At 47.3% G+C, this 26877-nt stretch overlaps 2 protein-coding genes across 6 annotated transcripts in view; one reads left to right on the plus strand and one right to left on the minus strand.

Moving 5' to 3' along the window:
* The window catches only part of AARS2 (alanyl-tRNA synthetase 2, mitochondrial), a 66824-nt gene extending 64397 nt beyond the window's left edge, over positions 1-2427 (plus strand). The window contains exon 22 of the mRNA XM_063918878.1: positions 1842-2427. Within this exon, the coding sequence (XP_063774948.1) occupies positions 1842-2015 (174 nt within the window). The 3' untranslated portion in view covers positions 2016-2427. The remainder of the gene's footprint in view (positions 1-1841) is intronic.
* Positions 2428-2560: 133 nt separating this feature from the next.
* Positions 2561-26877, minus strand: part of LOC134910619 (uncharacterized) — a 183417-nt gene continuing 159100 nt past the window's right edge. For 3 of the 5 annotated variants that reach the window (XM_063918875.1, XM_063918876.1, XM_063918874.1), the window contains 5 exons: positions 24833-24904; positions 13345-14224; positions 3991-4174; positions 2833-2996; positions 2561-2757 (listed from right to left, as the gene is read on the minus strand). In XM_063918875.1, the coding sequence (XP_063774945.1) occupies positions 2635-2757; positions 2833-2996; positions 3991-4174; positions 13345-14224; positions 24833-24904 (1423 nt within the window). In that variant the 3' untranslated portion in view covers positions 2561-2634. Of the gene's footprint in view, positions 2758-2832; positions 2997-3990; positions 4175-5539; positions 5917-13344; positions 14225-24832; positions 24905-26877 lie in introns of those variants that run through there. The other 2 variants (XM_063918877.1, XR_010176247.1) reach the window with 2 other exon arrangements.

Here is a 26877-nt window from a genome sequence, read left to right on the forward strand (position 1 = left end):
CTCAGCACAATCTAGAAGCGCACCTAGGTTAGCAGAGGTTTGGAACAAGAGCCGCACTGTGTAGGGGAAAGTCGCACAAAAGTCCAAAACTTTCCTATCGCCCGTTTCATTAAATACAGACTTTTTGTTTTCCTCCTGCTACACTGCTACTTTATCGTCACGTATGGCCTAAACGGACCATGAACATGAGGGGATTTATATTTAGTAAAGTGCATCTAGCCATTTGTGTCTCTGCTGAAGTGCACATAGGGGGTCATTCCGAGTTGTTCACTAGCTGCTTTCGGTCGCAGCACAGCGATCAGGCAAAAAAAGGCACTTCTGCGCATGCGTATGGGGTGTACTGCGCATGCGCGTTGTACTTTCACAAAAGCCGATGTAGTTTTACACAAGCTCTAGCGACGCTTTTCAGTCTCACTGCTGACCGCAGAGTGATTGACAGGAAGTGGGTGTTTCTGGGTGGCAACTGACCGTTTTCGGGGGAGTGTGTGAAAAAACGCAGGCGTGCCAGATAAAAACGCAGGCGTGGCTGGGAAAACGGAGGAGTGGCTGGCCGAACGCAGGGCGTGTTTGTGACGTCAAAACAGGAACTAAACAGTCTGAAATGATCGCTAGCTAGGAGTAGGTCTGCAGCTACTCTGAAACTGCACAATCTTTTTTTGTAGCAGCGCTGCGATCCTTTCGTTCGCAATTCTGCTAAGCTAAGATACACTCCCAGGGGGCGGCGGCTTAGCGTTTGCACTGCTGCTAAAAGCAGCTAGCGAACGAACAACTCGGAATGAGGGCCATAAAGCATAGGTCTGCAAACTCGGTCCTTATTACCCCACACAGTGGAGGTTTTGCAGGTAACCCAGCAGGTGCACAGGTGTATTAATTACTCAGACACATTTTAAAAGGTCCGCAGGTGGAGTTAATTATTTCACTTGTGATTCTATGAGGGGACCTGCAAAACATGCACGGTGTGGGGTAATGAGGACCGAGTTTGCAGACCTATGACATAAAGGCACTAACAGTATAAGTAAAAAGTTGCTATCCTCCAGCTGGTGCCGATTGCATACCTCCCAACATGACCCTCTCCAGGTGGGACACAATGCTCTGCTTCTGGACTTGTCTCTTAATTTATGATTGCCATCACCTGTGTTGAACAGGTTAAAGGATTAGAAAGGTGTTTCAGCACAGATGATAGCAATCATAGATTAAGAGGGAAGTCCAGGAGCAGAGCATTCTGTCCCTCCTGGAGAGGGTCATGTTGGGAGGTATGCGATTGGTAAAGTCCACGTTCTTCATTGTACAGTAATATACGCCACTAAAATGTGGCCACTACAACCCTTCATTCAATAATATTGGTAGTCAGAATTAGCTTCATTTTAGTTAGCATTTAAGTGCCTACTCCTAGCCTCCACCTCTAAACCCACAGTCTCCAGTGTACCCCAGATAGGAGGAGTTAGGGGAATGTCATTCTTCCACCAGCGTCTTCATCCTCCCATTTGCAGATACAAACATCTTGACTAAGGACAGTTGGGAGAGCAGCGCCTGTAAACGTTATTGTGGCCCAGAGTCTGAGTAGTAGGATTGTGTGCTGGATGTCTTAATATTATTTCTATCACAGTCTTGGATCATTGAGTAGTTTACTTCATTCTCTGCTCTGTGTTTATGGAACACTAAAGTCCGGAGCCAGCACCTGTCACTCTATATAGAAGAAGGTGTAAGTCTGGCACAGCAGCTCCCACAGAAGACTAATAATAATAATATGTAACAGGACTGAGCAATCTTCCAGATGTCTCTCCTAATCATTACATAACTCTCCCCCGCTTCCTGTCACCTTTCTCCCTCTCCTCCCCCAGGGGTCCACGTCTGGCCTGTCAGCCGCAGAGTGGGCTATAGCGGTGTGTTCCGCAATGGGAGGAAAAGCCGGTGGCACCGACGTTGTGGCCAAGGGAACAGGGACATGTGAGACCCTGGAAGAAGCTCTGGAAGCAGCTGTACAGTTTACACAGATAAAGCGGCGGTCCGACTAGCATAACACGCTACCTGCAGGAGAAAAGTAGCCCCTGGTCCTGAGCCAACATGTGTGGGACATGGGAAGGTCATACATGTGTCATTACTGCTGCTGGAAGTGAGGGGATATGAGATGAAGTCTATTCTATAATAGTGAGGCGTGTTCCAGACGGATGTTCAGTCAACTCCATATCAGCTCTGTGAGCTACAGGTAAATCTACACGTATACAGGAAGCCACACGTGTAGATTAACCCCAAGTGACAGTAGTTGTAATAATCATTGCAGCCATTATTGGCAATCGATTACTACTCCCTGGTTCAATACATTAGCAATCCTGGGACTCGTCATTCATTCTTGGCCAGTGATCCTGCAAGTTATCTGCTATAATTATATTTTTGTTTTATATATTTATATAAATATATTATATTATATATCAGCTGGTGACTGATAATTGTTGCTCTGATATTAAACATGCTAAGCACCTTATACAGGGATTTCTCTAAGTGCTTCTTTGCAGATGATAAACCTACGGATTTCAGTATCTAAGACGGAGGACAGAGGAGGTTACACTGAAAATAGAAGGTTTATTTATTTGACTAATCTCTGATTTGGTCACTGGCTATAATAACGTTCTCCCGTCATCGTAGCTGTATCCCCTCTGGTGATGATGTAGTTATTGGTGGTAACGCCTCAGCCTGGGACCGTGTTCTGCTGTCTGGTCGGATAGGAGTCTCTGCATCTCCACCTTGGACACTGTTCTCCTGTAGAGATGATTAAACATATTACATTGTGTACAGAATGTTACCTGGTATTACAGGGATATTGGGTTACAGTACCTTTAAGGTAATCCCGTGGCTAATGCTGAAGCTGAAGGTGACCGTAGATGGTGGCTCTTTCTCTGGGGGTTGCTGGATAGGGGGAAGGTGGAAGGTTCTCAGCGGCTTCTCGTCTAGCTGAAACAGGGCCAGGCGTTTCCTGAGCATCTGCTGGGCCCGGAGCACTGAACAAAGACATTGGAGTTAGCAGAACGCGTGGAGCCCCATGATGGCTCTGCTACTGAAGAGCACATATAACTGTACTGCTCCTCGTAAAAGCTTTGGGGTTTATTTACGAAGCCTTGGATGGCTGTGTTTGAAAAATGACAGTTAGGAGGTGGTTGGTTATTACTTTATCTCTGTCCACTTCATCTCTGGGCTTAGTAAATAGATCCCTTTATAACTACAGTACTGCTCCTCCATGAGAGAGCCCTGAAACCGCCCTGTTCCCAGTTGCTTGTGCAGAACCTCTTTTTCACCCGAATGTGCATTTTAGTCGCAATTTAATGCAACAAGACTGCGACTGATTCTGTATATGAAGCACAAAATAACTTGGAGTGACAAAAACCTATGGCTGCTGCATTGTAGCACTTCGCGTACAGATTCAGTTGCAAACCATTATGCAAATGTATAATGAATCCGTCTCGTCAAGCAGTTGTATTGCATATACTGTAAGTTGCTCTGTGAAAGTTGAGTCACACGTGACCTGGCGTGCTGAGACGGGCTGTCTAGCACGACTGCAGCAAAAGTGTATGAGGACACTTCTGTATACAAGCAAATCTGCATTAAGAACAATAGTGTGTGTGTGTGTGTGTGTGTGTGTGTGTGTGTGTGTGTGTGTGTGTGTGTGTGTGTGTGTGTGTATATATATATATATATATATATATATATATATATATATATATATATATATATATATACTGTGCAGACCAATTTTACTTACAATACAAGTGATGTTACTATACGTCTAAATGTCTTTAATATTTGTTTACATGGTGACATGTGATGTCATCTATTCAGTGTGTGCAATGTATTCTATGGAATAGCGCACCCCGTACTATAAATTGTTATGGATGTTAGAGAAGTATCCCCCAATTTACATGACCCTAGCCTTTTATGTGCTGTCGGAACTCTCTGTCATGTGTATAATCAGCCGCCTTTCTCTGATATCAGACTTACGTGGGGCTCTCTGTGCACTAGCTGGGGACCGCATCAGCCACGTTTTCTGAAATCCAGCCCAGAATGGAAGCAATGTGTCAGAGAGAGCATCGTGGAGATGATTAAATATGGAGACAGGTGGGAGCTCGGCTTGTGCTGCGGCCTCTGCTTCTCGTAGCGTGGCCTCTGCGAGTTCCGGGGACAGCTGCACAAGGTTACAGAGATGTCATTAATGCAACATGTCTATCACATGACTCCTATTTATCCCTTCATAACCAGGGCTGATGCAGAATTTCTAGAGGGGAGTGTGGCCAGCCCAGGAAGAGGGCATAATCGGCACATAACAAGCTGTAATCTGCCCCTCACAAGTGTAGTGTATGCAATATGTTAGACATCCACAGGGCCACCAATCACAGTAAAGGTGGGTACACACTATTAGATATATCTGCAGATCAATTGATCTGCAGATATATCTATGTACGGATCGGGCAGTGTGCTGTGCATACACACAGCCCGATCCGTCGGGGGACTGACGTCATGAACTGGGCGGGTGGGCGCGAGCTCACCTGTCAATCACCGCCGGCCGCCGCAGCATGTGTACGGGCGGTCGGATGACCGCCCCGTACACACACAGCGACGGGCCAATATATCGTTAGATATATTGGCTGTCGGCTGTGCTGCGCGGCCGACGCGATACGACTGTGAACGACAGAGTTCACAGACGTATCGCCCGTACACACACTGGCCGACGGTCCCGCGATGTATCGGCCGTTCAAGAGAACGGCCGATACATCGACCAGTGTGTACGGGCCTTAAGACATCAGATGTCATCGTAGGGTCACCCCGTCTGAGCTGAAAGGGTTTTTTTGTGGATGTGGGCACCATGACACAATCCAATTCCCCATTCTGGGGATGTAGAGGAGCAAGTCCTGGAGCCTGGTGGAGTAGCAGAACAAGCTAGCACCATCCCTAGACATAAATTTACCTTTTTTGTCTCCTTTCCGGGAAACTTGAAACCCCCTGTGTTTGCCTAATTAACACTATAGAACAGTGATTTTCAACCTTTTTAAACTCGTGGCACACTAATCAAGATTTTAAAATTGCCAAGGCACACCATCAGTTTTTTTTAATCAAATATCTGCCCCTCATATTTCCACACACCTGCCCCCCCCCTTAGTAATTCCACACACCTGCCCCCCCCCCTTAGTAATTCCACACACCAGCTCCCCCTTAGTAATTCCACACACCAGCTCCCCCTTAGTAATTCCACACACCTGCCCCCCCCTTAGTAATTCCACACACCTGCCCCCCCTTAGCAATTCCACACACCAGCTCCTCCCCTTAGTAATTCCACACACCTGCCCCCCCTTAGTAATTCCACACACCAGCTCCCCCCTTAGTAATTCTACACACCAGCTCCCCCCTTAGTAATTCCACACACCAGCTCCCCCCCTTAGTAATTCCACACACCAGCTCCCCCCTTAGTAATTCCACACACCTGCCCCCAGCACCCATAATAATTTGTCATGCTTTAATAACTAAATATCAGTGAGGAGCGTCGGGACCTCACCTCACCAGGCAGCACGGAGCAGCAGAGACTGTGAGTGGGCGGGCGGCATGCGGTGCGTGACCTATGACTCACCATAGGTCACGGGCCGGCTGTCGGAACGAAAATGCAGTGCAGCGCTGGATGTGAACAGCCTGCCGGGCAGATGAGGTGGGGCTGTCTGGCAGGCGGCGGTGGCATGTCTTGCTGGCTGGCGGTAGCGGGTATGTGCGGCCGGTGCGGGCAGCGGTGTCAGGTCTTGCTGGCTGGCTGGCGGCAGCGGGTCTTTGCGGCGGGCGGCGGCACACCTAGCAACTGGTCGCGGCACACTAGTGTGCCGCGGCACACCAGTTGAAAAAGGCTGCTATAGATGGTCTAAAGTATAGGCTGTAGGAGAGAGTCTGAAAGATGAACTTTCTGTATCAAACATATTTATCGCATATAAATAACATAAGTTGTCAGGAAAAGGTTAAACATCCTTAATATACCCAGCTTTCTACGCACTCATTCTCCCACCTCATAGTAAGGTGCCTGTCTCCTCTTGTTGGCAGCTGATCTCTGGTCCTGTGCGCTGATTAAGCCACACACACACACAGCAGACTTGGGGCCTAATTCAGACCTGATCGCACCAGCACATTTGTTAGCTAATGGGCAAAACCATGTTGCACTGCAGGTGGGGCAGATATAACATGTGCAGAGAGAGTTAGATTTGGGTGGGGTGTGTTCAAACTGAAATCTAAATTGCATTGTAAAAATAAAGCAGCCAGTATTTACCCTGCACAGAAACAAAATAACCCACCCAAATCTAACTCTCTCTGCACATGTTACATCTGCCCACTCCCTGCACTGCAAATGGTTTTGCCCATTAGCTAACAAATTTGCTGCTGTGTTCAGATTTGAATTAGGCCCTTGGTATGATAAGCTGCTGCCACTGGAATGCGCAGAAGCTCTGCTACGCCTGCTATACTGCATGTTGTGGCTGTAACTCTAGTATAATAATATACAGTATACTACTGCTATTGTGATCATGATCGGAGATGCTGGGTTGGAGGAGATTATTTCTGGACAACTGGAAACCGCCCTGTGTCTTCTGATAACCAGATCAGTATCATAACATTTATAATGTGACCGTTTAACTGACAGTTTCTTAGCTTGCCATATTTAAATTTCTCATACGTCCTAGAGGATGCTGAGGTCCACTTCAAGACCATGGGGTATAGACGGTTCCGCAGGAGCCATGGGCACTTTAAGACTTTTCAAGGGTGTGAATTGGCTCCTCCCTCTATGCCCCTCCTCCAGACCTCAGTTTTAGAAATGTGCCCAGACAGACTGGATGCACTCCAGAGGAGCTCTACTGAGTTTCTCTGAAAAGACTTATGTTTTTTATCTTCAGGGAGATCTGCTGGCAACAGACTTCCTGCTTCGTGGGACTGAGGGGGCAGAAGTAGGGACCAACTTCCTGAAGAGTTTCATGGCTCTGCTTCTGGCTGACAGGACACCATTAGTTCCTGAAGGGTACTGAACGCTAGCCGTGTCTAGATGCTCACTCCCACAGCGCGCCTTCACCCCCCTCACGGAGCCAGAAGTCAGAAGACAGGTGAGTGTAAGAAGATAGATCTTCAATCAAGTAAAGTGACGGCTGAGGTACTGCGCGGCTGGCGGGAGCGCAGCGCGCCTTTGCTGCTCACACACACAGGCACTGCAGGGGGGAGGGGCACCCTGGGCAGCAATATACCTAAATAAACTGGCTAAAAGGGGTCATAAGATGCCCAGGCACAGCCCTACCCCCACCAGTATAAATATTGTGTAAATAATCTGAGGTAAAAACAAGCCATTGCGGGGGCGTAGCTTCTTCCTCAGGCAGCCAGCACACTGCTCAGCGCCATTTTCTCTCTCTCCTCAGGCTGCAGAGACGTCGCTAGTCCTCCTCCACTTCTGACTACAAGTATCAGGGTGCAGAACAGGAAGGGGGGGGGTGCAAAAGCGGATTTGGTGCTTTACAAGTGTGTTTTACTGTGTAAACAGCGCTGCATGGCAGTGGGCATTTTGTGTTCACAGGCATTAGATACTGGCGCTGGGGTTGTGAACTGGCTGCTCCTAAACTGTGTCCCTCTGACAGATTTTACTGTGGGTCTGTCCCCTATAAGTCCCAGTGTGTCTGTTTGTGTGTTGTGCACGTGTGTAAGACATGTCTGAGGCAGGGAGTTCTTCCCCAGAGGAAACCATTTTAGGGACACAGAGTTGTAATGTGGTGGCGCTGCCGACACACCAAGAGCCTGCATGGGTGAAAGAAATACGTGATAGTATGCATCATATCAATAGGAGATTAGATAAGTCTGAATCTCAGGCAGAATGCTGGAGAAAATCTGTGGAAGATGTGATTTTTCAGGGTTCTGTTCTTCCATTCGCAGGAGACCCCTCTGGGTCACATAAGAGACCGTTTGCAAATATTGTGAATACTGATACCGACACAGGCACTGATTCCTGTGTCGACGATAGTGACTCCAGGGAAATAGATCATAAATTGGCGAAAAATATACAATATATGATATTGGCTATAAGGGAGGTTCTGGAAGTCACGGAAGCCGCTCCTGTACCTCAGGAGAAGGCCTATTTCTATAAGGAAAAGAAATCTAAGGTCACTTTCCCTCCTTCCCACGAGCTGAATACTCTTTGAAGGGGTGTGGCTGAATCCCGAAAATAAATTTCGTATTCCCAAGAGGATTCAGATAGCTTATCCTTTCCCGGTAGAGGACAGAAAAAATGGGAGTCACCCCCTGTGTTAGACAGTGCACTGTCCAGGTTGACAAAGAAGGTAATTCTCCCTGCACCTGGCACGGCTTCGCTAAAGGAGCCGGCAGACCGCAAAATGGAGACTACATTGAAATCCATTTATGTTGCCAATGGTACACTGCTCAGGCCCACAATTGCTTGCGCATGGGTGAGTCGTGCGATTGAAAAATGGTCAGACAACTTGTCATCGGAAATTGACACGATTGATAAGGATGAGATACTCCTAAGGTTAGGTAATATCAAAGACGCAGCCGCATACATGCTAGAAACGATGAAAGATATTGGACTCTTGGGTTCAACGGCCGCTACCATGGCAATATCGGCTCGGCGGGCGTTATGGATTCGCCAGTGGAACGCGGATGCAGATTCTAAAAAGAATATGGAGGCTCTCCCATATAAAGGTGAGGCCTTATTTGGCGATAGACTGGATGCGTTAGTCACGCCGGCTACCGCAGGTAAGTCGACGTTTTTGCCTTATGCCCCTGCACCGGCAAAAAAGACACATCCCTCTCATATGCAGTCCTTTCGGCCCAACAAATACAGAAAGGCCAGAGGTTACCCCTTCTTTGCAGGTAGGGGAAGAGGTAAGAAGGACGCAGCATCTCCGGGATCCCAGGAGCAGAAGTCAACCACTACTTCTGCCAAATCTACAGCATGAGGCTGGGGCTCCCTTGCGGGAGGCCGCTCGGGTGGGGGCACGTCTGAAACTGTTCAGTCAAGGTTGGATTCAATCTGGCCTGGACCCCTGGGTTTTACAGATAGTATCACAGGGGTACAAGCTGGAGTTTCAAGACGTTCCCCCATGCCGATTTTTCAAATCGACCTTGCCTGCTTCTCTTCCAGAACGAAAGGCAGTAACAGCGGCAATTCAAAAATTATGTCAGGATCAGGTCATAGTCCTGGTACCTTTGTCACAACAAGGGGAGGGGTTTTATTTCAGCCTCTTTGTAGTTCCGAAGCCGGACGGCTCGGTCAGACCGATCCTAAACCTAAAAAATCTGAATCTCTACTTGAAACGGTCCAAGTTCAAGATGGAATCACTCAGGGCAGTGATTTCCAGTCTGGAGGAGGGGGATTACATGATGTCAGTAGACATAAAGGATGCTTACCTACATGTTCCCATTTATCCTCTTCACCAGGCTTATCTGAGATTCGCGGTTCAGGACTGCCATTACCAGTTCCAAAAGTTGCCTTTCGGTCTCTCCACGGCGCCGAGGGTTTTCACCTAGGTGATGGCGGAGATGATGGTCCTCCTTCGTCAAAAAGGAGTCAATATAATTCCTTATCTGGACGATCTCCTGATAAAGGCGAGATCCAGGGAGCAGTTGCTACAGAACATCACGCTCTCCCTGTCCATACTCCAACAACACGGTTGGATCATAAATTTTCCAAAGTCACATTTGGAACAGACGACAAGATTGTCTTTTCTTGGGATGATTCTGGACACAGAAGTTCAGAGAGTATTTCTTCCAGTGGAAAAGGCTCTGGAAATCCAGACAATGGTAAAACAGATATTGAAACCGTCGAGTGTGTCGATCCATCAGTGCATTCAGTTGTTGGGGAAATGGTGGCGGCCTACAAGGCCATACAGTTTGGCAGGTTCCATGCCAGAGTATTCCAGTGGGACCTGTTGGACAAGTGGTCGGGATCCCACCTACACATGCACTGGAAGATAGTCCGGTCGTCAAAAGCCAGGATTTCGCTCCTGTGGTGGCTACACAGTTCGCACCTACTAGAGGGACGCAGGTTCGGGATTCAGGACTGGGTCCTGGTAACCACGGATGCAAGTCTCCGAGGCTGTGGAGCTGTCACTCAGGGGGAAAGCTTCCAAGGAAAATGGTCAAGTCAGGAAGCCTGCCTTCACATAAACGTGCTGGAATTGAGAGCCGTTTACAACGGCCTTCGACAAGCGGTACATCTTCTTCAAAATCATCCTGTGCAGATCCAATCGGACAATGTAACAACAGTCGCGTACATAAACAGGCATGGCGGAACGAAAAGCAGAGCGGCAATGGCAGAGGTGACGAAGATCCTCCTCTGGGCAGAAAGACATGTAAAAGCTCTGTCGGCAATTTTCATTCCGGGAGTAGACAACTGGGAAGCAGACTTCTTCAGCAGACACGATCTCCATCCAGGAGAGTGGGGCCTCCACCAAGAAGTCTTCGCAGAGGTTACAAGTCTTTGGGGAGTTCCTCAAGTAGAAATAATGGCATCTCGTCTCAACAAGAAGCTTCAGAAATATTGTTCCAGGTCAAGAGACCCTCAAGCAATAGCAGTGGATGTGCTGGTGGCCCAGTGGGTATTCCGGTCAGTGTATGTCTTCCCTCCACTTCCGCTGATCCAAAAAGTTCTCAGGATCATAAGAAGAACAAGAGTTCGAGCAATCTTCATTGCCCCGGACTGGCCAAGGAGGGCTTGGTACCCAGATCTTCAGGAGTTTCTCATAAAGGAGCCTCAGCCTCTTCCTCTTCGCGAGGACCTGCTGCAGCAGGGGCCATGCGTGTATCAAGACTTACCGTGGCTACGTTTGACGGCATGGCTGTTGAGCGCCGTATCCTAGCCCGAAAGGGTATTCCGAAAGAAGTCATTCCCACACTTATTCAGGCCAGGAAAGGAGTAACGTCGAAACATTACCATCGTATTTGTAGAAAATATGTGTCATGGTGTGAATCCAAGAAGGCTCCTATGGAAGAGTTTCACTTGGGACGTTTTCTCCATTTTCTGCAGGCTGGTGTGGATGCGGGCCTTAGATTGGGGTCAATCAAAGGTACAGTTTTCGGCCTTGTCAATTTTCTTCCAGAAACAATTGGCCGCTCTTCCAGAGGTCCAGACCTTCGTGAAAGGGGTTCTGCACATCCAGCCTCCATTTGTGCCTCCACTGGCACCATGGGACCTTAATGTGGTGTTGCAGTTCCTTCAATAGGATTGGTTTGAGCCTCTACAAGAGATAGAGTTGAATTTTCTCACTTGGAAAGTGGTGATGCTTTTGGCATTGGCATCCGCAAGGCGGTTGTCTGAATTGGGGGCCTTGTTTCCCAAGAGCCCTTACCTGATCTTCCATGAAGATAGTGCAGAGTTGAGAACTCGCCAACATTTTCTTCCAAAGGTGGTTCCTTTCCACATAAACCAACCTATTGTGGTGCCAGTAGTTACTGACACGTTCACTGAGTCAAAGTCTCTAGATGTGGTTAGGGCTTTGAAAATTTATGTCACTAGAACAGCTAGGATACGGAAAACAGAGGCTCTGTTTGTCCTGTGTGCACCCAACAAAATTGGGTGTCCTGCTTCCAAGCAGACTATTGCGCGCTGGATCAGAGGTACGATTCAGCATGCACATTCTACGGCTGGATTGCCGTTACCTACGTCGGTGAAGGCCCATTGTACTAGGAAGGTGTGCTCATCCTGGACGGCTGCCCGGGGGGGTCTCGGCATTACAACTTTGCCGAGCAGCTACTTGGTCAGGGTCAAACAATTTTACGAAGTTCTACAAGTTTGACACCTTGGCCGATGAAGACCTCAAGTTCGGTCAATCGGTGCTGCAGGGTCATCCCCACTCTCCCGCCCGTACTGGAGCTTTGGTATATACCCCATGGTCTTGAAGTGGACCCCAGCATCCTCTAGGACGTATGAGAAAATAGGATTTTGATACCTACCGGTAAATCCTTTTCTCCTAGTCTGTAGAGGATGCTGGGCGCCCGTCCCAGTGCGTACTTTACCTGCAGTTTTGTTGATTTTGGTTACACAAGTTGTTACATTTGTTTTAAGCATGTTGCCGTGAATGGTTCATGCCTGTTGGCGTGTGTTATGTTGAATGCCATGTTGTGCGGCATGGTTGAGGTGTGAGCTGGTATATATCTCACCACTAGTTTAAAAGTAAATCCTTTCCTCGAAATGTCTGTCTGTCTCCCTGGGCACAGTTCCTATAACTGAGGTCTGGAGGAGGGGCATAGAGGGAGGAGCCAGTTCACACCCTTGAAAAGTCTTAACGTGCCCATGGCTCCTGCGGAACAGTCTATACCCCATGGTCTTGAAGTGGACCCCAGCATCCTCTACGGACTAGGACAAAAGGATTTACCGGTAGGTATCAAAATCCTATTTTTTGGGGGGTACAACAGAATGGTCTTTTTTTTGTAAGTTTAGAATAAATAGGCTTTTCATTTATTTTATTGTAAATAAGTAAATAAATAAGCAAATATACTGCGTAAATATATTCCAAAATATATTTTATTCATTTTGATTACAGAGACACCAAGAGCCAAATGTAACAGCCTGAGAGTTGCGGCAAGTGGTGAAATCTGAAGACTAGCTGCAAGATGTAAACTTGGTATTTGCAGCTTTAATGTAATTCCTGGCTGCATATCGACTACCTCTGCATCCTAATTCCCTGATGCAAGCCACCATGGGGGTAATTCAGATCTGATCGTAGATGTGCTAAATTTAGAGCACATCTACAATCAGTTCTCAGACATGCAGGGGGGGATGCCCAGCACAGGGCTAGGCCGCCCCGCATGTCTGACCCTATCCCTCCTGCAAGGGTGCAAAAGCATTGCACAGCGTGTCCTGGGTCAAAGCTGCTAACATCACCCCTGCAACAGTCCAGACACGCCTGCGTTGTCCGGACCGCGCCCTGTCAACGGCGTACTAACGCCATTGAAACGCCCCCTACCATCCTGCAACCGCCTCCGCCTGTCAATCAGGCAGAGTCGATCGCAGCCCATCTCACTGGGCTCCCAGGATGCACGTGCGCACTCCCCAAGGTACTTCAGACTGTGATCGCTGCTGCAGCTGCAGCGATCCAGTCTGAATCAGGCCCCATATCAATTTGCTTTATGTCTTCCCGCTAAATCAACGAAATCTCAGCAACTCATAGACTGTTACAAATTACCTCAAATGTATGTATGTTCCATTCAAGATTATATTCAAAGTTATATGTTCTAGAGAGATAAGTGTTGATGTTTGATTTCAAGAGATCACTGTTTATTTTACAGCCCGATATATATTTCTGACCAGATGTCCTAAATAATGGTGGTACGTACCTGCAGCACCGGGTTTGCCTGTGGTGAGAGAAATCGCTCCTTTATCACATTAACCTTCCTCTTGAGGAGGCCCCGGTCTGGCATTGAATGATGGGAGTTCTTATACTTCTGCACTTCCAGGCAGCACAGCAGGTTGTTGTCTAGTAGAGGGAGTTCCTCTTGCGGGCCGTGTGCCTGTAGGTATCTCAGGAAATGTAGCACTTCCGGTGTTGGCCAGCCCTGAGATGCCAGCTGAAGGGCCCGTGTGAAGGCGGATATGTCTTCTGCACTTGGCTGCATTTGTACTGGATGAAACATATTGCTCTTTTGGCCGTGAAGACGCTTGAGTACCATTTTGGTGGTTAGTGCCTGAATAATCGGTTCAAGTCTTGCCAGTCCCTCATTTCCCGACTGCTCTACTCCATAGTCTTTCAACCGACCAAGCATCTCACTCCAAAACTTATTAAAGGAGGCAGCCAAGAGTGTACTGAGGAAGAAGGTAGCTTGTTCCACGGACAAGTTGCTTATCTTACCCTTGGAAAGGTCATTGGTTAAATGTTTCCTCAGTACTTGAAGTTGTGGGTTCTGGATACCGTCCATCTCTAGAACCTTTTGTATCAAGCCCAACAACTTTCGGTTTTCTTTTTTATGTTGCAGAGCGTGAAATATGTCCAGAACCTTCAGTGTCTGTGGCTCCTCTGTTTCCTGCACAACCCTTCTGTACGCCTTATAAACCGCTCTTTGCTGAAGCATCTCCAGAGCAGTGTGAAGATCTTCCTGGGACTGGGCGACATATCCCGTCACCAGCCCGGGCATCATCGTCCTCCTGTCTTTTTTCCTCCTGAACTTTTTTTTGTTGTCTTCATAGTTCAGACCTCTCAGTCTTTTATCTTTGTTTGTCCTATTTAAAACAAACACATTTTAAAGGATAAGGCTACTCAGAAATGATCTTATTTAATTATATTGGGCACATTGTTCCGATACTTGAAACAATGTGCCAGACTCACTCCTGATACTTGGAAATATCTTTTGATACTTGTAATAACATGCTAGAATAACTTTTTATACTTGGGGGGCTACTCAGTCTATGCCATTGCTTGCGTGGTGAAACTACTAGCTTATTTTTGCACACACCTTCCTGAGGGTGCAAACAGAAATCCCTGCCTTGGGGCCACTTGTGGGTTTACCACATGTGGTAACCGCTTCATGTCCGGCACTTAACATGGGGGGATACACTTTACCACAACTAAGCCTCTTGCATTTGTCATGATAAAGTGCATCTCCCAGGTTAGTTGCCGAGTGTAATGCAGTCAACTAGCACTTTACTCAGGCACTTAACCTGATAGCTGCATCCCCACGATGCAAATTAAAATGCCCCCTTGGAATAATATACCGGAATAACCCCTGATACTTGGAATAACATACCGGCATAATCCGTGATACTTGGAATAACATACCGGAATAACACCTGATACTTGGAATAACACACCGGCATAACCCATGATACTTGGAATAACATACCGGCATAACCCGTGATACTTGGAATAACATACCGGCATAACCCGTGATACTTGGAATTACATACCGGAATAACACCTGATACTTGGAATAACACACCGGAATAACACCTGATACTTGGAATAACACACCGGAATAACACCTGACACTTGGAATAACACACCGGAATAACACCTGATACTTGGATAAACAAACCGGTATAACCCGTGATACATGGAATAACACACCGGCATAACCCGTGATACTTGGAATAACACATTGGCATAACCCGTGATACTTGGAATAACATACCGGCATAACCCGTGATACTTGGAATAACACACCGGAATAACGCCTGATACTTGGAATAACACCTGATACTTGGAATAACACACCGGAATAACACCTGATACTTGGAATAACACACCGGCATAACACCTGATACTTGGAATAACATACCGGCATAACCCCTGATACTTGGAATTTTTCAATTTTAGAGACACATTGTATTTAAAGTTTCAGCCTGTTCCGCAATAGACATTGCTTTAGAGAGACACTGACAACTCAACAAAGATCTCTCTACTGCATTTCTTCAATATTATAATATTTTATCACAGAGGAAATTCAGGAATCAAGAGGTTTACAGTATACTTACCATCAGATCCGGCCCTAACCAATATGATGCCCTAGGCAAGATTTTGGCTGGTGCCCCCTAGCACCACCGCTGGTTCCGCCTCTGACCTTGCACCTCTTTCCCAGCACCATCACCCCTCACCCATAGCAGTCCTTATTTTGGGATTTGTACCCCCTATATTTTAAATAGGTACAGTTCGCACATTTGGTGCATAGCCCAAAAAGGAGTGTTTTTTTACTGGCAAGGGGCATGGCCACACAATAGTAACCCCAATTCCAACCCCAATTCCAATTACGCCACACAGTACTGCAACTTTATTTACATTTGATCATGCAATAGTGTCCATAATTCATATTACATCCCACAGTAGTATCACTTTACCTTATAAACGTTACTCCTCACAGTAGAGCCCCTTATTCACATTACATCACACTGAATTGCTCCTTATTCACATTACATCACACTGAATTGCTCCTTATTCACATTACACCACACCCTATTGCTCTTTATTCACATTAGACGACACAGTAGTGCCCTTTCTATATGTATTATATTATACACATAATGCCACTCATTAGTAATGCATTAGTAATACACAGTAGTGCCCTTTCTATATGTATATATTATACACATAATGCCACACATTAGTAATGCATTTATACACATAATTCCACACAGTAATGCCCCTTACAAATATGAGACACATTATTAATGTCCTTATAAACATAATGCGCCTTACACATTATGACAACCTTTATTAATGCCCTTTTACACATAATGTCCCTTACATATATGCCGCACATTATTAATGCCCTTATACACATAATGACACACATAGTGCCCCCTACACATTTGCTGCACATTATTAGTGCCCCTATACACATAATGACACACATACAGTAGTACCCTGTTACACATATGCTGCACATTATTAATGCCCTTATACACATAATGACATACAGTGCCCCTTACACATATGTTGCACATTATTGATGCATTTTTACATGACAGACATAATGCTCCTTACACATATTCCGAATACTACTGCACAACCAACCCACCTGCACACAGTACTCACACTGCCACTAACACTGTGACCTCTGCCTCTGCTTGGATACAGATATGTCCTCATAAATCTTGCCTCAATGCTAACGTTGGGCACCTTTTTTTTATGAAAATGCATCTTATTTGCATTGCTATGTGGCTAGGATGCACAAGCAGCTTCTGCTGATTAAAATGATATGCAGCATGCCTATATACTGTGTGGGACTGGCTGTATCTGCATACGAAATGCTACACACAGAATATAGGCATGCCGCATATCATTTTAATCAGAGAAGCTGCTGCTGCCCCTAGGCATATCAAATGCCATAGGCAATTGCCTAGTTTGCCTATGCCTATGGCCGGCTCTGCTTACCATTGGGTAATTTATATTTTATGTATATGTCTGTTTTTTATGTCATTTCACTTATGCCAGAGTGATATTCAATAGAATAAATTTATACTGTATCTTACGTTTATGTGCTCCCCCCGGGATTTTTTTCTCCATTTTTGTCCATACTGGAATAACCTGTGATACTAAGAATAACATATCTGGACAAGACCTGATACTTGGGAAAAATGTACCGGCATAACCCTTGATACTTGGAATGACGTACCGCAATCACTAAAACTAGCATTTGTATATTACTGGCTTTTTGAGCATGTGCAGTCAGGAAATCACCAGAAAAATGGTCACTGCGCCATTTCCCCAAATACCTGTGTATGAGCAGTACACTCTGGCACACACTAAAACGCTACCGGCTTGAGAGGAGGGGCCCTAACGTAGATGGCACATGGGCCCCCTCCTGTCTTAAATATGCTATGTGCCCTATAGTACTTTTTCCAGTATACTTGATCAAGTCCTCCACAGCCTGGGCCTCATCTATGCCAAAACCACCTACAACTGCCTGTTGGTATGTATATGTTTCAGCGGTGCAAATGGCCCAGTCACCAGTATTGCCCTAGTTTTTTCAGTAAAAATTTCTAATTTGGATCCTGATGCTAGTTAGATTAAAGTTACGGATTTAGGGGTTGATGGATGAAGCAGTGAAATTAGTGGAGAAGCAGTCCAGTAGGGACGTTGCCCATAGCAACCAAGCAGCTTTGAAGTAGTATTTCTATAGAATGATAGGTAGATGCTGATTGGTTACTATGGGCAACTTCGCCACTCTTTTTACTGCGCCATACATCAACCGCCAAATGCATTAAGTGTTAATAGTTTTGTATAATGTTTAGGACATAGTTGCCTACCCTCCCTCATTCTGCAGGAGACTCCCTGAAATAGTAGCAATCTCCCTCACTCCCTGAATAGACCAGCAATCTCCCTGATTGTACCTGACCCCCATTATGTAGTTGTTACATTCTTGGGGGGGGGGGGAAGAAATCAGAGATACATACATTCAAATGGGCTCATCAGTGCCATTTCCCTGCATTGGTTATAAGGCACAATGATCCCTATGGCTACATGCATTTTAAAATAAGATTTTACTTACCGATAAATCTATTTCTCGTAGTCCGTAGTGGATGCTGGGGACTCCGTCAGGACCATGGGGATATAGCGGCTCCGCAGGAGACAGGGCACAATAATAAAAGCTTTAGGATCAGGTGGTGTGCACTGGCTCCTCCCCCTATGACCCTCCTCCAAGCCTCAGTTAGGATACTGTGCCCGGACGAGCGTGCATAATAAGGAAGGATATTGAATCCCGGGTAAGACTCATACCAGCCACACCAATCACACCGTACAACCTGTGATCTGAACCCAGTTAACAGTATGATAACAACGAAGGAGCCTCTGAAAAGATGGCTCACAACAAGAATAACCCGATTTTTGTAACAATAACTATGTACAAGTATTGCAGACAATCCGCACTTGGGATGGGCGCCCAGCATCCACTACGGACTACGAGAAATAGATTTATCGGTAAGTAAAATCTTATTTTCTCTGACGTCCTAGTGGATGCTGGGGACTCCGTCAGGACCATGGGGATTATACCAAAGCTCCCAAACGGGCGGGAGAGTGCGGATGACCCTGCAGCACCGAATGAGAGAACTCCATGTCCTCCTCAGCCAGGGTATCAAATTTGTAGAATTTAGCAAACGTGTTTTCCCCTGACCAAGTAACTGCTCGGCAAAGTTGTAAAGCCGAGACCCCTCGGGCAGTCGCCCAAGATGAGCCCCCTTCCTTTTGGAATGGGCTTTTACCGATTTTGGCTGTGGCAGGCCTGCCACAGAATGTGTAAACTGAATTGTATTACAAATCCAGCGAGCAATCGTCTGCTTAGAAGCAGGAGCACCCATCTTGTTGGGTGCATACAGGCTAAACAGCGAGTCAGATTTTCTGACTCCAGCCTTCCTGGAAACATATTTTTCAGGGCCCTGACAACGTCAAGTAACTTGGAGTCCTCCAAGTCCCTAGTACCCGCAGGTACCACAATAGGTTGGTTCATGTGAAAAACAGAAAACACCTTAAGGAGAAATTGAGGACGAGTCCTCAATTCTGCCCTGTCAGAATGAAAAATTAAGTAAGGGCTTTATATATGATAAAGCCGCCAATTCTGACACACGCCTGGCTGAAGCCAGGGCTAATAGCATCGTCACCTTCCATGTGAGATATTTTAAGTCCACAGTGGTGAGTGGTTCAAACCAATGTGACTTTAGGAAACTCAAAACAACATTGAGATCCCAAGGTGCCACTGGGGCACAAAAGGAGGCTGTATATGCAGTACCCCTTTTACAAACATCTGAACGTCAGGCACTAAAGCCAGTTCTTTCTGGAAGAAATTCGACAGGGCCGAAATTTGAACCTTAATGGACCCTAATTTTAGGCCCATAGACAGTCCTGTTTTCAGGAAATGTAGGAAACGACCCAGTTGGAATTCCTCTGTAGGGGCCTTCTTGGCCCCACACCACGCAACATATCTTCGCCAAATGCGGTGAAAATGTTTTGCGGTTACATCCTTCCTGTCTTCGACCAGGGTAGGGATGACTTCATCTGGAATGCCCTTTCAGGATCCGGCGTTCAACCGCCATGCCGTCAAACGCGGCCGCGGTAAGTCTTGGAACAGACAAGGCCCCTGCTGGAGCAGGTCCTTTCTTAAAGGTAGAGGCCACGGGTCTTCCGTGAACATCTCTTGAAGTTTCGGGTACCAAGTCCTTCTTGGCCAATCCGGAACCACGAGTATCATTTTTACTCATCTCCCTCTTATGATTCTCAGTACTTTTTGTATGAGAGGCATAGGAGGGAACACATACTCTGACTGGTACATCCACAGTGTTACCAGAGCGTCCACCGCTATTGCCTGAGGGTCCCTTGACCTGGCGCAATATCTAGTTTTTTGTTCAGGCGGGACGCCATCATGTCCACCTTTGGTTTTTCACAACGGTTTACAATCATGTGGAAGACTTCCCGATGAAGTCCCCACTCTCCCGGGTGGAGGTCATGCCTGCTGAGGAAGTCTGCTTCCCAGTTTTCCACTCCCGGAATGAACACTGCCGAGAGTGTTATCACATGATTTTTCGCCCAGCGAAGAATCCTTGCAGTTTCTGCCATTTCCCTCCTGCTTCTTGTGCCGCCCTGTCTGTTTACGTGGGCGACTGCCGTGATGTTGTCCCACTGGATCAATACCGGCTGACCTTGAAGCAGAGGTCTTGCTAAGCTTAGAGCATTGTAAATTGCCCTTAGCTCCAGTATATTTATGTGGAGAGAAGTCTCCAGACTCGATCACACTCTCTGGAAATTTTTTCCTTGTGTGACTGCTCCCCAGCCACTCAGGCTGGCATCCGTGGTCACCAGGACCCAGTCCTGAATGCCGAATCTGCGGCCCTTTCATAGATGAGCACTCTGCAGCCACCGCAGAAGAAACACCCTTGTCCTTGGAGACAGGGTTATCCGCTGATGCATCTGAAGATGCGATCCGGACCATTTTTCCAGCAGATCCCACGTAAAGGTTCTTGCGTGAAATCTACCGAATGGGATCGCTTTGTAAGAAACCACCATTTTTCACAGGATCCTTGTGCAATGATGCACTGATACTTTTCCTGGTTTTAGGAGGTTCCTGACTAGCTCGGATAACTCCCTGGCTTTCTTCTCCGGGAGAAAACATCCTTTTCTGGACTGTGTCCAGAATCATCCCTAGGAACAGTAGACGTGTCGTCGGAAAAAACTGCGATTTTGGAATATTTAGAATCCACTCGTGCTGTCGTAGAACTACTTAAGATAGTGCTACTCCGACCTCCAACTGTTCTCTGGACCTTGCCCTTATCAGGAAAGCGTCCATATTTCTTTTAAGAAGAATCATCATTTCGGCCATTACCTTGGTAAAGACCCGGGGTGCCGTGGACAATCCAAACGGCAGCGTCTGAACTGATAGTGACAGTTCTGTACCACGAACCTGAGGTACCCTTGGTGAGAAGGGCAAATTTGGACATGTAGGTAAGCGTCCCTGATATCCAGTGACACCATATCGTCCCCTTCTTCCTGGTTCGCTATCACTGCTCTGAGTGACTCCATCTTGATTTGAACGCTTGTATGTAAGTGTTCAAATATTTCAGATCTCACCTAGCCGTCTGGCTTCAGTACCACAATATAGTGTGGAATAATACCCCTTCCCTTGTTGTAGAAGGGGTACTTTGATTATCACCTGCTGGGAATACAGCCTGTGAATTGTTCCCAATACTGCCTCCCTGTCGGAGGGAGACGTTGGTAAAGCAGACTTCAGGAACTTGTGAGGGGGAGACGTCTCGAATTTCCAATGTACACCTGGGATACTACGTGTAGGATCCAGGAGTCCACTTGTGAGTGAGCCCACTGCGTGCTGAAACTCTTGAGATGACCCCCTACCGCACCTGAGTCCGCTTGTACGGCCCCAGCGTCATGCTGCGGACTTGGCAGAAGCTGTGGAGGGCTTCTGTTCCTGGGAATGGGCTGCCTGCTGCAGTCTTCTTCCCTTTCCTCTACCCCTGGGCAGATATGACTGGCCCTTTTGCCCGCCTGCCCTTATGGGGACGAAAGGACTGAGACTGAAAAGACTGTGTCCTTTTCTGCTGAGATGTGACTTGGGGTAACAAAAGGTGGATTTTTCAGCTGTTGCCATGGCCACCAGGTCCGATGGACCGCCCCTTTATACGGCAATACTTCCATGTGCCGTCTGGAATCTGCATCACCTGACCACTGTCGTCTGGCAGATATGGACATCACATTTACTCTTGATGCCAGAATGCAAATATCCCTCTGCGCATCTCGCATATATAGAAATGCATCCTTAAAATGCTCTATAGTCAATAAAATCTTGTCCCTGTCAAGGGTATCAATATTTTCAGTCAGGAAATCCGACCAAGCCCCCTCAGCGCTGCACATCCAGGCTGAGGCGATTGCTGGTCGTAGTATAACACCAGTATATGTGTATATACTTTTAGGATATTTTTCAGCTTCCTATCAGCTGGCTCCTTGAGGGCTGCCGTATCTGGAGACGGTAACGCCACTTGTTTTTATAAGCGTGTGAGCGCCTTATTCACCCTAAGGTGTGTTTCCCAACTCGCCCTAACTTCTGGCGGGAAAGGGTATACCGCCAATAATTTTCTATCGGAGGAAACCCACGTATCATCACACACTTCATTTAATTTATCTGATTCAGGAAAAACTACAAGTAGTTTATTCACACCCTACATAATACCCTTATTTGTGGTACTTGTAGTATCAGAAATATGTAACACCTCCTTCATTGCCCTTAACATGAAACGTGTGGCCCTAAAGGAAAATACGTTTGTTTCTTCACCGTCGACACTGGAGTCAGTGTCCGTGTCTGTGTCTGTGTCGACCGACTGAGGTAAATGGGCGTTTTTACAAGCCCCTGACGGTGTCTGAGACGCCTGGACAGGTACTAATTTGTTTGCCGGCCGTCTCATGTCGTCAACCGACCTTGCAGCGTGTTGACATTATCACGTAATTCCTAAATAAGCCATCCATTCCAGTGTCGACTCCCTAGAGAGTGACATCACCAATACAGGCAATTTGCTCCGCCTCCTCACCAACATCGTCCTCCTACATGTCGACACACACGTACCGACACACAGCACACACACAGGGAATGCTCTGACAGAGGACAGGACCCCACTAGCCCTTTGGGGAGACAGAGGGAGAGTTTGCCAGCACACACCAAAAACGCTATAATTATACAGGGACAACCCCTTATACAAGTGTTTTCCCTTATAGCATTTTTATATATGTAATCATATCGCCAAATAAGTGCCCCCCCTCTCTGTTTTAACCCTGTTTCTGTAGTGCAGTGCAGGGGAGAGCCTGGGAGCCTTCCTCACAGCAGAGCTGAGCAGGAAAATGGCGCCGTGTGCTGAGGAGAATAGGCCCCGCCCCCTTTTCGGCGGGCTCTTCTCCCGGAGTTTGTGAGATCTGGCAGGGGTTAAATACATCCATATAGCCTCAAGGGCTATATGTGATGTATTTTAGCCATAAAAAGGTATTATACATTGCTGCCCAGGGCGCCCCCCCCAGCGCCCTGCACCCTCAGTGACAGTTGGTGACTGTTGGTGAAGTGTGCTGACAACAATGGCGCACAGCTGCAGTGCTGTGCGCTACCTTATGAAGACTGAAAGTCTTCTGCCGCCTGTTTCTGGACCTCTTCAACTTCGGCATCTGCAAGGGGGGTCGGCGGCACGGCTCCGGGACGAACCCCAGGGTGAGACCTGTGTTCCGACTCCCTCTGGAGCTAATGGTGTCCAGTAGCCTAAGAAGCAAATCCATCCTGCACGCAGGTGAGTTTTCTTCTCTCCCCTAAGTCCCTCGTAGCAGTGAGCCTGTTGCCAGCAGGACTCACTGAAAATAAAAAACCTAACTTAAACTTTTATTCTAAGCAGCTCAGGAGAGCCACCTAGATTGCACCCTTCTCGTCGGGCACAAAAATCTAACTGAGGCTTGGAGGAGGGTCATAGGGGGAGGAGCCAGTGCACACCACCTGATCCTAAAGCCTTTATTATTGTGCCCTGTCTCCTGCGGAGCCGCTATATCCCCATGGTCCTGACGGAGTCCCCAGCATCCACTAGGACGTCAGAGAAATAAGGTTTCTCGTGGCCACTTACAGTATATGGAACCTCAACCTCTTGTAAAACACAATACACAAACAAATCCTGCAAAATATCAGTGTCTCTTCTTAAACAAATAGATCTTACTAACTTTGGGGCTCATTTACATTTGGATGTAAGTAATTTCATTACACTCCCTCCAACGTAGCAGTACGCGCCCGCGCTGATAGGTGTTACTTTCGCGATCTCCCTGAAATGCTTTTTCAAAAGTAGGCAAGTATGGTTTAGGAACTCGTAAGGCATATAACAGAGGTGTATCAGACTTCCTGAAACCTAGAACCAAATATTCTGATTGTGATGCAGACATGGGGGTATATTCAATTACGGTCGGATCCATTCCAACATGCATTTGTCGGAATGGGTCTGACAACCCCTATTCAATCTCATTTCAATTCGACTTTTAAAAAGTCGACTTGAAGGACCCAGAGGAGGAGAGGGGGAGACCAGTGGGGACAGCCACTGGCAGACAGAGGAGAGCAGCGCTACAGTAGCGCTGCAGAAGGATGTCACGCAGCCGCCCGACCTAACGGCAGTGTCCACCCGGCTCCAGCAAGCGTGACCTCACTTGCTGGAGCCGGGTGAACGCTGCCGTGAGCAGTGCGGCTGTGTGACATCCTGCTGCAGCGCTTCTCTCCCCTGTATGCCCGCGGCTGTCCCCCGTCTCCCCGCGGCTCCCCCCCTCTGGGTCCCACATCTCAGTCCGACATTTTTTTATGTCGGACTGAGATGGTCGAAAAGGGGGCCAAAACGTTTTCGACACAAGCACGTGGATCGGCAGCTATTCCGCCGATCCACGTGCTTTTCGACATGAATTCCTCGACTTGTTGAAAAATTTGGGGTTTGATTGAATAGGTCAAATCACGATTCGACCTTAAAAAGTCGAAAACTGACGTCTTTTCGACAATCAACAGCTTTCGACTTCAATTGAATATACCCCATGGTCTGCTAACAATCTAAGCGGAATCATTTGCTGGATCATCAGATGCAGGTGGCTGTAACGGGATGCAGTTAATTTACTGGCTGTCTGGATCCCGGCCTTCAGGATACAGACGCCGCAATCCCAACAGCAAACAATGCTGGCAGCCGGTATCCTAGCGCACAGGGACAATTCCCACGACACCCATAGAGTGGGAATAGAACCTATGGCAAGCGCTGCCGGCATTCCAGCGGCCGGGATGCCGCTTTTGGGATATTGACAGCTGGTATCCTATCCGCCGGGAATACTTATGTAACGTATAATACCTTTTTTGGCTGGCGCTTACTGCTGACGTCTCTGACTCCTGGGTCTTTTTGTAGGAAACGGGAACACAAAACCTATATGGAGAAAAGTAATAGCTTAATACATTGTGGCGACAACACCCTGTCACTATACAGCATGCATCGCTCTATAAATGCACGGCTTTGTAAAAGTCCGTTTTGGTGGATGTCTCGGCCCGCATCACTCATCCAAGACTCCCCAACACCTTCCTTCCACCAGAGAGTAGACTCCCGTCTCTTCCAAGTGGCAGCTGCTGATAACACACAAGCTGGGTAATTCCCTGCAGCTCACCCCCTGTCTATCTGACAGCAGCTCCTTACACCACGCCGAGGAATGTATTACAGATGGAGATGACCTAAGTGTACTGCCGGCCCCATGACCGTACCGTACCTTATATTAGTCTATTATGTTATTATTACTCTACTACACTACACCTGCCGAAACAGATGCCGCATGATTCATCCTTTCACGACGCCAATTTTATATAATGATGTATATATATAATAATATAAACAGAATCATCAGTACATTATGGTAGTTGAACACCATAGTGAATAATGTTTGTTTTTACCCTAGTGATCCCCTATATATTCCCACAACACATACAGCCTGATACGGTGACACACAGGTGCCCTGACGCTATGTCAGATACATGAGGCCTTATGCCGAGTCATAGTGGACTAATATTTTCTGTATGCGCATACAACTGATTCGCACTGGACATTCATCTTAATGATGCTCGTACATAGACGCAGCGCAGATTTGCACGCACGGTCCGTGAAATATACAGGCGTTCATAGGCGGCAGCTGGGTGGTAACTGTGGGAGTGGTTAAGCAGAAGCACGGAGATGCTGTATATTATGGGAGTATATCGGGTGTGTCACTGAAAGTATTTGTGTACAGAGACGCTGAACAGCTCACATAGGAGGCCACAATCAGACAGGGAAACCGCACCAGCTATAGGGCTCTAAAGATGCACCAATCAGTATTTCACATGCTTGAAGACTATTGTAGTATCCTCTCCGGGAGAAGCCGCAAGAGGAGATGTTGCAGCTGCCAGACTCTGCCGTCATTAGGCTCCACCCCTGACACGGAAAAATGCTGTGATTCGCAGGTCCATAGTTGGGGTGGAGGCTAGAATGATGCAATTTGCATAATTCTGCTCCGCCCCTCCTTCCCTCGCTGCTATTCCCGTGATAATCTCCTCATCCCGCCCACTTCATTAGGAAGCAGGCAGGATGCGGGAGATACTCCTATCCACAAGGGGGTGCGTGGGACTACCCGCAACTTCCGGTAGAGTAGGCAAGCGTGGTACAGTATTTCTGTGTCGACGGGTGCTGACAGCGGGCATCGAAGTGCTTGCACATGTGGGCACACAGGTGTACACTAGGGAAGGGCTATGTGGCAGCATCAGCATAAAATCGCAGATGCAAATGCAGTGAAACATGCCAGGACGGATGTGACTGCGTCTCATTTACAATCAGGCCCATGATGTTTCACAAGGGCGATATCACAGTGTAAGAGCCCCTGATCACCAGAGCTTACAATCTAGAGGCTGTACTGCCAAAAAGTGTCTCGGTAACCTACTCACGTAACTTCATCCTCGCAGCTATTACCATGGTTGTTATCCTTATAAGGCTGGTGCTTTATAACAGCCCTATCCCTGTTCCAACAATGATTATGCAGGAACGGCGACAATAAAATCCCAGCAAAATAGTATCAGGGAACAATTAACCCAGGGTGTCAAGAGTATTGCACAGTATCATGACGATGCAATACTCTTCCTGCAGTATTAAATAAAGTGAATATTAGGGGTAAAATAAGCAAATCTACGATCAGTTACTCAGACATGCGCGTGGGACACGTTGGTCCCTATTCCCCCGTAAGGGTGCAAAAGCATCGGCAGTGATGCTTTTGCACCCACTGAGCAGCTGGCAGGCAGCTACCCACCGCGTCCCTGGTCGCAGTGGCTGCATGTGATGTCATGCAGCCACCGTGGCCCACCCCCGCAACTGTCTGGACCCGCCTG

Source organism: Pseudophryne corroboree, chromosome 4 (genome assembly GCF_028390025.1).
Source record: "Pseudophryne corroboree isolate aPseCor3 chromosome 4, aPseCor3.hap2, whole genome shotgun sequence".
NCBI classification, from domain to species: Eukaryota; Metazoa; Chordata; class Amphibia; order Anura; family Myobatrachidae; genus Pseudophryne; species Pseudophryne corroboree.